The following is a 15,607-nucleotide window of genomic DNA, read 5'->3' as shown; positions in this document are numbered from 1 at the left end:
AAAGTTTGAAAACTGTTTTTGAATGGTAAATTTTGTTAAGTAACAAAACAACCGATTGATTCGAGGAAACAATCGATTGTTTGTTTTGAAACCATAACAGAAAAACTGTTTTCTTTGACTGAGCTTTAAATGCTTTAAATGAATTCGCTCCAGTCATTAAATGCTTTGACCAATCTGTTTTAAATGCAATTAAGAGTTTGTTAAGATTTGATAACAAACTATATTCTTAGATATATTCTGAAAAACTGTTTTTATGTTTTAAGTATCTTGAATCAAAGTTTAGATCTAAGAGTTTTTCAAAGAGTTCTGAGATTGCAAAAGTGTTGAGAGATTGATCAAGGTGCTGAATAGGATTCTACTTGTATTGATTTCAGATATTCATCTGTAACAAGTGTAATCTTTGTAAAACTGTTGAACAATTCGTGTGTGTGTTTTGCTGAGATTGGTTGTGTGTTCTTGAGGTGTTCAAGATCAGCAATCTTAGTGTTGGCCAAGGAGAGTGTGTTTCTTGAGGTGTTCAAGGTCATTCTTTTGGTTGTGGTGTAAGTGATCAAGTGGTGATTGCTTAGTGGATATCCTCAGGGTTTCTGAGAAGACTGGATGTAGCTCTGGTTTGCTGTGAACGATCTCTCTATCCCTAACTCTTTAATTTCAGTTTGTTTGTTGTTTGCTGGTATAAACAACCGATTGTTTCGAAGAAACAACCGATTGTTTTTTCTAGTATTACAGTTTTGCTTGCTGTTTTGGCTAACTGAATTGCTGAATCAATTGGTTTCTAAAATAAGTTCATTCTAGCTTTGAAAAGTTTGCGAAAACCCCTTTAAACAATTCACCCCCCATCTCTAGTTTAAAGCCATCTTTTCTAACAGTAAGCCCACACAATTCTAGGAACCTCCTATGCCCAGGTCCCTTTGGCCTTCTCCAACCTTCTCTTTAGTCCTCTGAGCAGAACTCGGTTGGCGGACTCAACCTGCCCGTTTGTCTGGGGGTGTTCGACTGATGTGAACACCTGCTTTATTCCCAACTCCGTACATAGCTTGCCCAACTGTTGGCCTGCGAACTGGGTGCCATTGTCAGATACCAAATGTTTTGGGATTCTAAAGCGGCATACTATGTTCTTCCACACAAAGTGTTGGATCTTGTGAGTTGTGATATGTGCCACTGGCTCAGCCTCTATCCACTTTGTGAAGTATTCTATGGCTACCACGAGGTACTTCATCTGCCGCACCGCTAAAGGGAAAGGTCCCAGAATGTCGATCCCCCAAGTATGAAACGACCATGGGCTATAGATCGATCTGAGTTCTTCTAGAGACGCCTTGTGCCAGTCAGCATATTGTTGGCACTGCTTGCACCACTGTGCATACCCTATGCAATCTTCCCTCATGGTTGTCCAATAGTATCCTGCGCGAATGGCCTTCAAAGAGAGAGTTCAGGCACCGATGTGGCTCCTGCATATCCCTTCATGGAGTTCTGCCATAATGCATGCGCACTGCTCCCCACTTACACATACCAGGATAGGGTGAGTGAACCCATGTCTGGACAGCTTTCCATCGACCAAGATTTTCAGAAGATGGGCTAGGGTTAAAGAAGTGTTTATCTCAAGAAGACTTAACAAATTGAGGAGAAGATTTGGGTTCATTAGATTCTTCAAAGTGAGGAATGTGGGGTAGCTAGAGAGGGATCTAGACCAGATATACATTGGTAACAAGAAGCTACACGTAAACATTCCGAGATACAGGAGGAGTGAGGTGGAATGCAATAGGGTGGAGAGTGAAACCAAGGTTAAACATATGGAGAAGGTAAGGAACCCCAGACAGTTGCAAGAGGAGGCCCCTATCTTTCACGAACAAAAGAGAACAAAGGAGGTTTGGAAGGTGAAGACAGGGAGAAAATCTTTCGTAGATGTTGTCAAAGATGATTCACAAAGGAGGTGGAAGGGGCCAATCATCAAAATAGAACAACAAGTTTTACCATGGATGGAGTATAGTGTGATTGGGCAGTTTAGAGAAGAGTTGGACTTTGAACAACTGGGTGACGAATTTGTGAAAGGAGGTATGAGCATGGTTAGAGTGAGGTATATGAGGGATAATATTGTCCTTCTTACTCTGCGAGAAGGGGAAAACATGGATGAGCTGATTAATCTTAATAAGGAGTGGTTTGAGAGTGTCTTCCATTACATTGAGCCATGGTCGGCGGAGCATGTTGCGGGCCACAAAGTTGTGTAGGTGAGATGCTACGAGCTACCACTAACGTTCTAGAATAAGGATTGCTTTTCAAAAGTGGTAGGAGAGGTAGTGTCTTCAGTATCCATTGATGAATCTACGACGATGTGGGAAAACTTGGAGTATGTGAGACTCCAAGTTCGTTTGCTTAAAAACTGTAATGCTAAAATAGCTAAGAGTATGAGGATAAATGATCAAACGATGAATATCTACTTTGAAGAAGAACACCCTACAAGATTCAGAGGCGAGTGTATGTGTCACCGGAATTTATATGGTACCTCTAATAGTGTCTCTTCCTCAGATATGTGGAGAAAACAACTTTATCGGTGTATAGCGGCGAGGTGGAGGTCACGTGCGGAGGGTAGAGGAGCAGATGGAGGGAGGAGAGGCTCTCAGTGCGAATAAGACAAAAGTTTCCTTTTCTAAGGGAGCTACTATGAAAAGCACTATTTTACAAAGAAAAGAATCTCTGTTATTCACCAATGAGGAAACTAAGGGCCAGAAGGAGTCTGCGGAAGTTGCTTTTAATAATCAAATTGAACAAGCATGTTTCCTTTCACATATTTACCATTTTATGCATACTGAGTTGGCTAAGTTGGTGGTGGATGTAGAATGTAGGGGTTCTCGGAGAGAGCCCAATGCATCTTTAGGCCAAGAGAGGAAGCAAGAGGCCCATCTAAGTATTGGGGGAGTCCCTGGAGAGAGCCAATTGCAAAACGGAGAAGATGAAGCGAAAATTGTGCTCTCTAATGGAAGGAAGAATGGTCAGAGGAAGACGGCGGTGGCATTCAAGCAGGAGGCTCAAAGCTACCTAATTGCATGGAAGAAGGATGTGGATTAGGCAATCGGTTGAACCATCCCAATCCTAAACAAGCAATTGGGCCTCCCGTGGAATTAAGGAAGCAAGTAGGTTTGAAAATGCAAGGTTCACTTGATGGAGAAGAAATAGAAAAGGGAATTACGTGTAAAACACCTCCACGGCGGTGCAATATGAAAGGCTTAGCGAGATGGGGGAGCCAAACACCCAGCCAAGGCGGTCTGTCAGGTTGACCGAGAGATCTTCGCAGGCGAGGAAGGAGCTGGTGCCCATAATAGGCTCGTCAACAACATCCATTTCTGATGGGGACATTAACAATTGTAACGCTCGTGTACGCAACCCTGAAATTAGGGAGGAACCAACCAAATTATGGGAACTAGAAAAACAGATTGGGCTTGCTTGCCATGGGGAGGAATAGGAGGTGGTCCAAGAATTCCAATGTATAGAAGTGAGAGATTTGGAGTTTATGAATAGTTTAGAGGTGGGAAATCTGAATGGTTTTTTAAGCTGATTTTTAATTTAAATATATGTGATATGGGGGAGGAACAAAAGCAAGGTATCTAAGGCAATGCATATCTATAGAGGAAGCAAAATTTTTGTGTCTCCATGAAAAAAAAAAAGCAATGGAAGTTACTGATGCTAGGTGCTACTCTTTATGGGGGAACAACAAAATCGGATGGATTCATAATGGAGGGGATAATGAAAATGGAGGTCTTCTTTCTATGTGGCACAAAGAAGCTTTTAGCTATGAGAGCCACTCAATGGCGAAGGGTTATATAGCTATCGTGGGCCAACATGAAAAATCTGCCCACAGGTGTTGTGTGGTTAATGTGTATGCGGCATGCACCTTGAAAGAAAATAAACTTCTTTGGGAGGAATTTTCTAATTGTAAAGAAGCTTCTCAAATTGCAGTGTGGTGCTTTTATGGGGACTTTAATGCAATAAGAAGTAAAAACAAAAGGCAAGGCGCAGATGGGGTGACTTTACCAGTGAGATAAAGGGCCTCAATGGTTTTATTGAATCAAACATCTTATTGGACCTGCCTATTGTGGGGAAAAAATGTACATGGTTCAAATAAAACGGTATGGAAAAGAGTAGGATCGATAGAGTTCTTGTTACTGAAGAATGGTTGCAGTGTTGGTCTATGTGTAAGCAATAGGTCCAACGGAGGGAAGTCTTTGATCATTGTACTTTGATGATTAAGTGTTTGGATAAGGATTGGGGTCCCAAACCTTTTAGATCTATTGATGCTTGGCATTTGGAAAGAGGCTTTGATCGGATGATGGAGGAAAAGTGGAAGTCCTACTTACACCATAAAAGGGCTCAAGGAAAAGTTCAAACACTTGAAGGTTGATTTAAAAAAATCAAATAGGGACGTCTTTGGGAATCTGAATTCTATTAAGATGTCTATTTTGCATGATACTGAGAACTTTGACTGTCAAGATAGTAATGGTCTAGCAGTGGAAAGTGAGAGGCAAAATAGAATCGATTTGGTAAGGAGGCTTTGGGAGACTGACTCAAATTTAGAATATCTTCTCCGTCAAAAGGCTAGAATGAACTGGTTCAAATATGGTGACTCTAGTTCTAGATTTTTCATTCTTCATTAAGGTGGAGGAGAGTAAGGAATGAAGTGAAGGGGTGTTGAGGTTGGGGGCTTTTGGTGTGAGGAGCCTGGCACTGTCCGTTTTGAAGCAAAAAAGCTTTTTGAAACCAGATTTAAAGCAACAAAATATTTTGGGGTTAGACTTGATGCGATTGAGTTTAAAACCCTCTCTACAGAAGAAAGTCTATGTTTGATAGAAGTCTTTTCTGAGGAAGAAGTTAAGGAAGTCGTATGGCAATGCGAAGGTTCAAAAAGTCCTGGCTTGGATTGTTTTAATTTCAACTTTATTAAGAAGAGTTGGAACTACCTAAAAGCATATTTTTTGTAAGGTTGATCAATTCAGACCCATTTCTTTAGTGGGTGCCATATACAAAGTCATATCTAAAGTGCTAGCAGGAAGATTAAAGAAAGTGTTACCTGCTATTATAGATGGAAGTCAATCAGCGTTCATAAAGGATAGAGGTCTGGTAGATAGTGTGCTTCTGGTGGGACTTCATGTACGACATGCTTTGTAGGTTGGATTTCCATAGCATATGGATAAAATATATTAGATGATGTATGGAGTCAGCCACAGTATCAGTACTAGTTAATGGGAGCCCTACGAAGGAATTTATGCTGACAAAAGGGTTGAGACACGGAGACCCCTTAGCACCTTTTCTATTTATTATAGTGGTTGAAGGCCTAGCTAGACTAGTAAGGCAAGCACTAAAAGCCAACCTTCTGTCTGGGTTAAGTTTGGAAGTAAGGAGGTAGAAGTGAGTTTCCTGCAGTTCGCGGACGACACTCTCTTCTTTTGTGAGGAATCTTGGAGCAATGTGATCATTATGAAGACTATCTTAAGGGGTTTTGAGCTAGCTTCAGCCTTGAAAATCAACTTTTACAAATTTAAGTTAGCAGTTATCAATGTTCAAAATAATAATCTTATTTGCTACTCAAAGATCCTGAATTGTGCCCAAATGGGTACTCCATTTAAATACTTGGGTCTAGAACTAGGAGGTAATCCAAGGAAGAAATCGTTCTGGGAACCTGTTCTAAACAAATTAAAAGCAAGATTAAGTGTGTGGAAGGGGAGGTTCTTATCGTTGGCAGGTAGGAGTTGTGTAATTAAGTTTGTATTCACTCCAATACCTCTTTTCTACTTGTCAGTTTTCAAAGCGCCCAATTCGGTTTACAAAAGTATTATAAGTATCCAAAGGAGATTTTTGTGGGGGTGGGGTAAGAAGAAAAGACATATATCATGAGTAAGCTGGGGAGATTTGTGTAAACCGAATGAAGAGGGAGGATTGCGATTTAAAGACATCAGAAAGTTTAACTTTTCTCTCTTAGCTAAATGGAGATGGCGTTTTATTTCTCAAGAGAAAGGGAAGTGGAAGGAGGTGCTACATTCAAAGTATGGAGCGGAGCTAGATTGTCCTCATATTCCTATGAAATACCAATCGTGGTGGTGGAGGGACCTAGTAAAAGGTATGTAGGGAGGGAGGAGGAGATGGGTGGTTCCAAGAAGAGTTACGATGGAAATTAGGGAGGGGAGATAAGGTTAGATTCTGGGAGGATGTGTGGGTCGGTGAGTCAAATCTTAAAACATCGTTCTAGAGACTGTTTTCCTTGTCAGTTAACAAGGAGCAAAAGGTGGAAGATGTAGGTGTGTGGGAGGGTTTGGATTGGCGGTGGAGGTTACAGTGGAGGCGGGACAGATTTGAGTGGGAATCTGAGATGGAAGCAAATTTTATTGAATGCATAGCAAGAGCTACTTTGAAGAGAAACATGAATGATATCCAAGTGTGGGGTCTGAGAGTTACACTGTCAATTAAACATACAAATGCCTATCTAAGCAAACTAGAGGTTTCCATCCTGTTGCTTTTGAGCTCCTTTGGAAAGCTAAAGCATTTCCTAATGTGTTGACAACAGCTTGGATGGCTATCATATATCGAATCCCAACAAGGGAGGGTCTATGTAGAAGAGGAGTGCAGATGAATGTATTGTGTCAAACCAAGGAGGAATCATGTCAACATTTGTTTATAGAATGCAAATATGTACAACTCGTTTGGTCTTTATGCCTCAAATGGTTAGGTATCTTGTTTGTTCAACATAACGACTTAAAGAATCATTTTGTGAGTTTTCATTGTGCTCAGCCAGTTGTAAGCAAAATCTTGTTTAAAAAGGTATATGAGTAGCTATTGTAAGGTGTATTTGGGACCAGAGAAATACTATCATGTTTAAACAAGCAGTAGTAGATGCTGAAGAGATTTTTCAGATGGCCCAACTCAAGTCATGGTCATGGATGAAGCATAGGTCATACTCCTTTAATTACTCCTTTGCGGATTGGACTCTTAATCCGGTTACATGTATAAAAAGCATTAAGTAATAAGGTGTGAGTGGTAGAGGGGCAGTATGAGTATCGGCGGTCCTTTTAGTGAACCAATGTAAGGTTAAGAGGGGTCCTGGGTGCAGGTTTGGGTTCTACAGAGGGCTGGTAGCAGCGCTTCAAGAGGTACACAATGCTATAAACAGAGTTGCAGTCTTGTTTCTACTTAAGGCTGGATGGGATTAAGCTTTGCTTTGCTGGTTGCTGGGTTTGGTAGATAAACAAGTGTCGGTGCATGCAAAGCTGAAGGAATATGAGAAACAGGGTTTGGTTCAGATTGGTAGATGTAGGGCATATTCATTTTACAAGCATTGGCTGGATTGAATGTGTCTAATAATCTGAATGGTAATCATGAAGCTGATGTTATGTTGACAAAGATGTCTTGGTTTTGGTGAAAGAAATGTTGGTTGATGCTTACAGGTGTCGTTCAATGGTTTGTAGTATGGGGCCATCAAGTGCAGTATATTTCATCTGTGTTAGGGGCTTCTCGGTCCAGGTTTTGAGCTGTATTAAGCTGTTGGTTTTTTAGTGTTTGTGGAGCCTGTTTGGCAGCCAAGGCATCACTCAAGGGGCTTAATATGGGCTTTCTATTAAGCTGGGCTGGTTTAAGTTGTGGCCTGGAGGAGCAGATTTGCTGGGTCTAGATTGGTAGATGCAGAGTAGGTTCAAATCATGTGTTGCGGCTGTTTGCTTTTTGTCTGGAGCTCATAAGATGCATTTGAAGGTGCTGTTATCAGATGGAATAACCACCACCAAACCAACTAATAAATGGAAGTTGTATGATGGGTGGATACTTTGGTTTTCTTTGATGAGTGAAGAAGGGGGACTAAAACCTGGCCAGGAACCTATCCCTAAGGGGATGTTGCGGTGCTATTTTTGTGTGATGCAGCCTTTTTTGCAGGTGCAGATTAGGATGAGTTTTCTGTTATATCATAAATTGTTTAAAGAGTAGCTGGTGTGCTTGACTTGAAGGTGCAGTTTTGTTGCTATCCTTGTGAGGCATTCTCAGCTTTCAAGCTAATGCTGACTAGGAATAGGGAAGCAAACTCTTTGTTTTGCAACCTCTTATGTATCATGCTTTTTTTATTAATTATGTTTTTAATTTTTAAGATGAAGGAAACAGTGTTTGTTTTTTATAAGAGTTGAGAGATTCTTAAAGTAATTATTTTTTTCTGATATAAAAAACATCTTTTTACATCTTTTTTAATCTTTTATGTAATATTTGTATGCTAGACCGATATTTATTTTTGCAGTAATGACTAGATTCATTCATGTTTTCCTTTTTTATTTACAATATTATTTACATTTTTTAAATTTATACCTAAATAATTTACTATAAAAAAAAACTCATTTGCTAGTAATATGAGATGACACTATGAAGAAGAGAGAACAAGTGAGATAAGCTTTCACTACTAAAATACATAATATTTTTGTGGAAATTTCCTCAATATTTAGTAATCTAAAAGAAACATAATTTTTACGAATTTAAAAAAAAATCAGTGAAATTAGAAAATTTTCTAATAGTATTTATTTTTATATAATATTTTATGTCTACATAAAAATAAATAACATTATTTTGTTATTCAAGTACCCTATTAAATTGTATTAATTTGGATTCTTTCTATTTCGTTACGAAAAATTAACCATCTTATTAACTTTCAAATAAAGATATTGCAAATAGTACAATTTGTTCAAAACAATTGCATTGTGAAATGCCTTTTCAGAGCAATTTCTTAATTTTGTATCTTTCAAATATTAACTTTCAATTCTTTCATTATTTGCAAGGAGGAATTTGATGGTTTATTTTTTCATATAATTTTGTCCTTTAAAATGAAAATTCAGAAGTCTTCGAAGTCAGATTAAAATAGAATTATTGTCCTAAAAAATGTTCCGATGATTGATTTATTCCACAACTACCAAATTTGTGTTCATACTATAAAACCAACAACATTTCATTTGGCAGCAATTTCATTTGGCAGCAATTTCATTGTGGATGCTATGTAATTTATAGTTTATTTTATGCATAAGATAAATTAAGTTATATTATTTTATGTGAATTGAATAAAATACTGATTAAAAAATTTAATCTATTGAAATGCATAATAAATATAAAATTGAAATGTCATTCATTTTTTTTTATTATTTGAAGAGATAAAAATAAAATGAATTTCAAAAGTAATCATGTAGTGCACTAATGAGTGCCTTTCATTACTCTATATTTGTTGCCTTTTATTTACTTTATTTAGTACTTTATGTATGTATCAATCATATCGTATCAATCATAGTTGTAATAAGCAGAAAAATGACTCAAATAACAGTAAAAGTGCTAACGAGTTGGTGTGTATATATATGTGGGTATTGGGAATGCTAAATTCCGAAGCCCTATCAGTCAGTATATTTCTAATATTCACTTTCTCTCTCTCTTGTGATAATGAGGAATTTGAAAGTGATGATGCTTGTGGTGTGTGTGGTGTTGCAGGTTGTTCATGGAGAACACCAAATAAGATGCCTTCCAAAGGAGAGGGAAGCACTCCTCCGATTCAAGGCTGCCATTGTCGATCCCTACGGCATGCTCTCCTCTTGGTCCACTCCCAACTGTTGTCAGTGGGAGGGGATTCGCTGCAGCAACCTCACTGCCCATATTCTAGGCCTCCACCTTCCTGGACAGTATTATTTCGAATATCATGATGAAGAAATCTCTGAACGTTATATCAGCGGAGAGATCCACGAGTCATTGATGGAGTTGCGACAATTAGAGTATTTGAACCTCAGTTCTAATTCTTTTGAAGGCAGTCACATCCCAGAGTTTCTTGCTTCTCTCACAAAGTTGAAATACCTTGATCTCTCTTCATGTTATTTTATCGGAGAAATTCCAATTCAGTTTGGTCTCTTTCTCATTTGAAATACTTAAATCTCGCTTATAATTCTCTGGAGGGTTCAATCCCTCGTGAACTTGGGAATCTCTCTCAGTTGCAGTATCTTGATATTGGAAGTAATTCTTTGGAAGGAGATGTACCATCTCAGCTTAGTAATATCTCTCAGTTGCAGCATCTTGATCTCAGATATAATTCTTTGCAAGGAAACATTCCTTCCCAACTAGGAAATCTCTCCCAGTTGCAGGAGCTCTAATCTTGGAGGATGTAATGATATTAGAAGATGTTATGGTACTCTAAAAATTAACGAAGGAGGTCAGTGGCTCTCAAATGTCATTTCTTTAACTCATCTTTCCTTACAGGACATATCTAGTTTTAACACTTCACCTAGCTACTTTCGAATGATTGCCAAGCTACCAAAACTAAGAGAACTGAGTGTAATTCATTGTGGCCTTTCCAATCATTTTCTCAATTCATTCCAGCCTTCCAACTTCAATTTTTCTACTTCCCTTTCTGTCCTTGATCTTTCTTCTAACTCCTTCACACAATCAATGATATTCCAATGGCTGTCAAACACCACTTCCAACCTTGTTGAGCTTGACCTTTGGAGGAACCTCTTGGAGGGCTCCACATCAAATCATTTTGGCTTGGCCATGAATTCGCTTCAACACCTTGACCTCTCCTATAATGTGTTCAAGGGTGAGGATTTGAAATCATTCATGAATATATGCACCCTACGTTCATTATACATGCATAAAAACAATATGACCGAAGACCTTCTGTCAATTCTTCGTAATTTTTCTAATGGTTGTGTTAGATACTCACTTCAAGAGTTACAGTTGTCAAACAATCAAATCACGGGATCCGTATCTGACCTTTCAATATTCAAATCTTTAAAATCATTGGATCTTTCCGGCAATCAATTGGAACATTTGTCAACTGGATCTAAATCTTTAGAAGACAGTGTTCCAATGTCATTTGAGAGCACATGTAATTTGGAGTCATTGGATTTGTCATATAATAAGTTGAATGAAGATTTGGCTGTCGTATTTAATTATTTGTCCAGATGTTGTAGATATTCATTGCGAGAACTATATCTTGGTCAAAATAAATTCAACGGTGCACTTCCTGATTTCTCAATGTTTTCCAAGTTGGAAATCCTAGATGTATCAGGGAATCAATTAAAGGATGGAGTTCCAAAGTCACTTCACAATGCTTCTATTTTGCGTATATTGGACCTATCCAATAATAGTTTGAGTGAAAATCTTCCCACAATAATCCATCACTTATCCCAATATGTTCGATACTCATTGCAACGTTTACATCTGAGCTTGAATCAAATTAGCGGCACTTTGCCTAACACCCTCACAATATTCCCATCATTAAAAGGATTATATCTTGATGGTAATAAGCTAAATGGGACAATTTCTGAAGATCTTCGGTTTCCTACTCAACTTGAAGAACTAAGTTTAATGTCAAACTCTTTGAAAGGTGTGATAAAGGACTCTCATTTTACTAATATGTCAAAGTTAGAAACATTGGAGTTATCAGATAACTCATTAGTCTTGAAATTCAGTCCAAATTGGGCTCCATCATTTCAATTGGGTTATATTGGATTGAGATCTTGCAAAGTTGGTCCATTATTTCCAAAATGGATACAGTCACAAAACAAAATTCGTTTCCTTGACATTTCAAATAATGGAATATCTGACACTCTTCCAATATGGTTTTGGGATAAATTTGAATTGCGATACCATATCAGTATCAACATTTCATGCAACAATCTACGAGGTATGATTCCTGATTTGTCACCAGAGAACCATTTTTTGCACCTTAATTTTGGTTCAAATCAATTTGAAGGTCCTATTCCATCATTTTTACGAGATTCACTGAACCTTGATCTGTCTAACAATAAATTTACAGATTCTTTTTTGTTTTTATGTTCTGGTGGTGTAGTTGGAACTTTATATCAATTGGACCTTTCAAATAATAAGTTGTCTGGAGAAATTCTAGATTGTTGTACCCAATTCAAATCATTGGTTTATTTAAACATGAGTCAGAATAATTTTTCTGGAAAAATTCCTACTTCACAAGGATCACTCCTTGAACTTCAAGTATTGTTATTGAGAAACAATAACTTAACAGGTGAATTATCTTCTTCCTTGAGAAATTGCATAAAGTTAGTGATGCTAGATATGACAGAAAATAGATTATCAGAATCTATTCCAGATTGGATTGGGAGCAAATTGCTAGAGTTACAATTTTTAAGCTTGGGAAATAATTCCTTCAATGGAAGTTTACCTTTACAAATTTGTTATCTAAAAAGCATTCAACTCTTGGATCTCTCACTAAACAACATATCTGGACAAATTCCTAAATGCATAAAAAACTTCTCCTCAATGACTCAAGTGCCTTCTTTAAGAGATTATCAAGTTCATTTGTATATGGCCTACATAAACTCTTTCTCGATTTATCTTACATACAATTTGAATGCATTCTTGATGTGGAAAGGATCAGAGCAAATGTTCAAAAATAATGGATTATCACTTTTGAAAAGCATTGATCTCTCGAGCAATCAATTATCGAGAGAAATTCCAAAAGAAATAGCTAATCTTTTTGGATTGATTTCATTGAATTTATCAAGAATTTATTTGACAGAGAAAATTCCTTCAAATATTGGAAAGTTAACCTCACTTGAATTTCTTGATTTGTCAAGAAACCAACTTGTTGGTTCGATTCCTTTGAGTCTTGCTCAAATTGATCGACTCACGATATTAGATTTGTCACATAATTATTTATCCGGAAAAATTCCTACTGGCACACAATTACAGAGTTTCGATTCATCAAAATATGAAGGCAATGTTGATCTGTGTGGACCGCCATTAAAGAAATTGTGTATTGATAGAGTGTCGAGACAACAACCAATTGCTAATTTTCACGAGAATGACAATTTGATTTTCAATCGTGAATTTTACACAAGTATGGCAATTGGATTTGTTATGAGCTTTTGGGGAGTGTTTGGCTCAATCTTAATAATACGTTCTTGGCGCCATGCATATTTCAAGTTCTTAAGTAATTTAGAAGACATTCTTTATATCATGGTAGCAATGAAAGTTTTCAAATGGTGACAGAGAAGATAATAGGTAATATTCTTCTATTGATGTGTTAGAAACTCGATTTTCCCTTTTTAAATTTGTATTATTATTATTATAAATAATTTTCACAAACCTCAGTTACTCTTTTTCAAAATTATTGAACGTATATCTTAGAATAGAAAGTACTTTTCCTATGATATTAAGATTAATATTGAAGGGAATGTGTCAAAATTGTTTTGAGTCCTTTTCATACTAAGTTGCTTTCTCATTTGTATAAATACTCTTTTGCTTTTAATATTTGAGTTTTCTTTGGATTTTTTTTTTATTATTCTTATTATTTCCATTTTTGGCAGAGGAAATTTGGATAAGAGGTGTGAAGGAGTGTATGTCAGAAAATGAATTTGTTATTCAAGATTGAAAGTGTTGTGAGGGTAAAGGACATCAAAGAACATATCAAAGAGCCACTTGGATTTGGAGAAAGAGAATTGAAGAAGGGTTGTTGAACACCTTTGGACTTGAGGGAGCCAATTGTGATTGTGATGTTTTTAATTTTCCTTTTTCTGGGCATTTTGTTCATAGCTTAGCCTTTAGATATGCTTACTCTTTCGTCTCAAGTTGTTAGTCATACAATGATTTCATGAATCTTCATAATGCTAATTACTTATTAATTTTTGAGTCATGTTCTTTGATTATGTAAAATTAACACTTGATATGTATACTTGTTTCTACCTTAATATCTTGTATGTGATTAAAACAGTTCATATGTGAATCAATTTAATGTGTACTTTAGTTAAATTTTACCTTCATCAGAGTAACGTGGTTTGAATCACAAGAAAGTGAAAGTTAGATTGTAAGTTGAAGAATTTATAAAAGCACAAGTTGAACTTTTTTATCATTTGTAAAATAATTTATTTGAATTGTTAAATTTCTTGATAATTGATTTGAGTGTTAAAGTTAAATACAGATTTTAAAAAATTGAGTTTACCCTACCTTACTCTTAGCTTGCTTCTTCCATAGACCCAAGGGTAATTTGTTGGCTTCCTTATCTTTATTGTTTGGAGCATCTTCAGAGTTTTGACCTTCATCTTCTCTTTTCTTCTTTTCCTAAAATATGATGCAGATGATATTTAGTTAGAACTTCATCTTGAATTGCATAGAGATATTATCGATATTGCATTCAAAAATTACAAAGCCAACACTAATTGAACTGAAAAGCAAAGAATATTGATATTGCACAGTCGAAACACAAAACTTGATTTCATTCAGGTGGAAGGAATGAAGCACTACAGCTAGAAAAAAAGGAACAAGGAGATAGGAGAAAAGAATTAGGAACTATTAGCAACCTGAGATGGAAAATTCAGAGGACAGTGGAGTAGCCAAAAGCCAAATACTACTGGTTGCATAGCAGGAAAGATAAGGTGTAAGCTAGCTGATTTATGAGATGTAGAGAATTTGATTATGCAATTCTGCAATGCTGATTCTGCAGTAATTAAACACAGATTTTACAATGTTAAATGTAAAGAATTGATATACCTCTTAGCCTAGGAGGGGTAAGGTTTTTGTTGATTGTGATGCAGGCAAAGGAAGAAGAAAGTTGTGAATTTAACTTCTGCAAAGCTGATTCTGCAGTATGCAGAGAATTGTTTTACAGGGGCAACAGAAGATCAAATTGGCTAAGCATCTCAGACAGTGTAGATTAAGGATGAAAGAAGACAGAGGAGAATGGATGTAGAAAGTTAGAAGCAAGGTGATGGTCAAAGGAGTCATAGTGCAACATAAAGATGAATTTGGTTACTGTAGAAAAGGAAAATGCAGAGGGAAATAGGAACTACAGGACTGTCGCAATAAGGCAAAGCAATTGGCTTAGAATAAGGAGGAGGTTAAAGTGCAAGTGCTTAGGTGGAAGAAGGCCACAGTTTTGCTAGGCAAAAGTTCCAAACGGGCACAGGAGGAAGTTAAGACTTGTCCAACATGCTTTATACTGTCTGCAACATTTATTTATACAGAATCTGAATGTCAAATCACTATGCAGGTTTGCTGCATAATCTGGTCATGCAAGGATAGTGGGAACTTTGATAAAAATAGTTTAGGAATTCATGAGCTTTATGTTTGGTTTAACGTAGTATATGATGTTTTAGATGAGGTTTATTTTTTATTTGTACAAGGGTATGAAAAAAAACTTAATTTTACTCTACCTTAAAAGAGATATGACAAGCTCAATTTTGTTCATTTTCCTTACTTTAGCCTTTAAATCTAAATTTCATATTTCCTGTAAAGTTATTAGTCATATAATTTGATTAATCTTTATAACATTCGTTAATATTATTTCTTTGATTTTGATTTCTTTTTTCCATGTTCGATTATGTTAAAGTAATACTTATCTTATAAGAAAAAATAAACTACTGTACTTTGCACAGGTAAAATTCTTCGTGTATTAAAAAATTTAAACTTTATATTTATGAATTCAAAATTCATTTATGATATATATTTAGATTGTTTATTTTGTCCTCTTGCATGTGTTTTATTTTATATCTATAATAAAATAAATTCCTGAAAAAATATATTTATTTCCAAGTCAATCCAAATTAGTTATTTTTATATATATTTTTTCAAGAAAACAATAATCAAATTT

General features: G+C 36.4%; 1 protein-coding gene and 1 pseudogene across 1 annotated transcript; both read left to right on the top strand.

Annotated features, from left to right (window-relative positions):
• Positions 1-9,438: 9,438 nt before the first annotated feature.
• Positions 9,439-10,136, top strand: LOC150028037 (receptor-like protein EIX2; annotated as a pseudogene).
• Positions 10,137-10,281: 145 nt separating this feature from the next.
• Positions 10,282-15,213, top strand: LOC137837541 (receptor-like protein EIX2). The gene is made up of 2 exons (XM_090300907.1): positions 10,282-13,023; positions 13,329-15,213. The coding sequence occupies exon 1, from the start codon at positions 10,282-10,284 to the stop codon at positions 13,006-13,008; it is 2,727 nt and encodes a 908-aa protein (XP_090157033.1). The 3' UTR covers positions 13,009-13,023; positions 13,329-15,213.
• Positions 15,214-15,607: the final 394 nt, after the last annotated feature.

This window comes from Phaseolus vulgaris, chromosome 4 (assembly GCF_051622355.1).
Source record: "Phaseolus vulgaris cultivar YP4 chromosome 4, ASM5162235v1, whole genome shotgun sequence".
NCBI lineage: Eukaryota > Viridiplantae > Streptophyta > Magnoliopsida > Fabales > Fabaceae > Phaseolus > Phaseolus vulgaris.
This window is presented reverse-complemented; position numbering and strand designations above follow the sequence as displayed.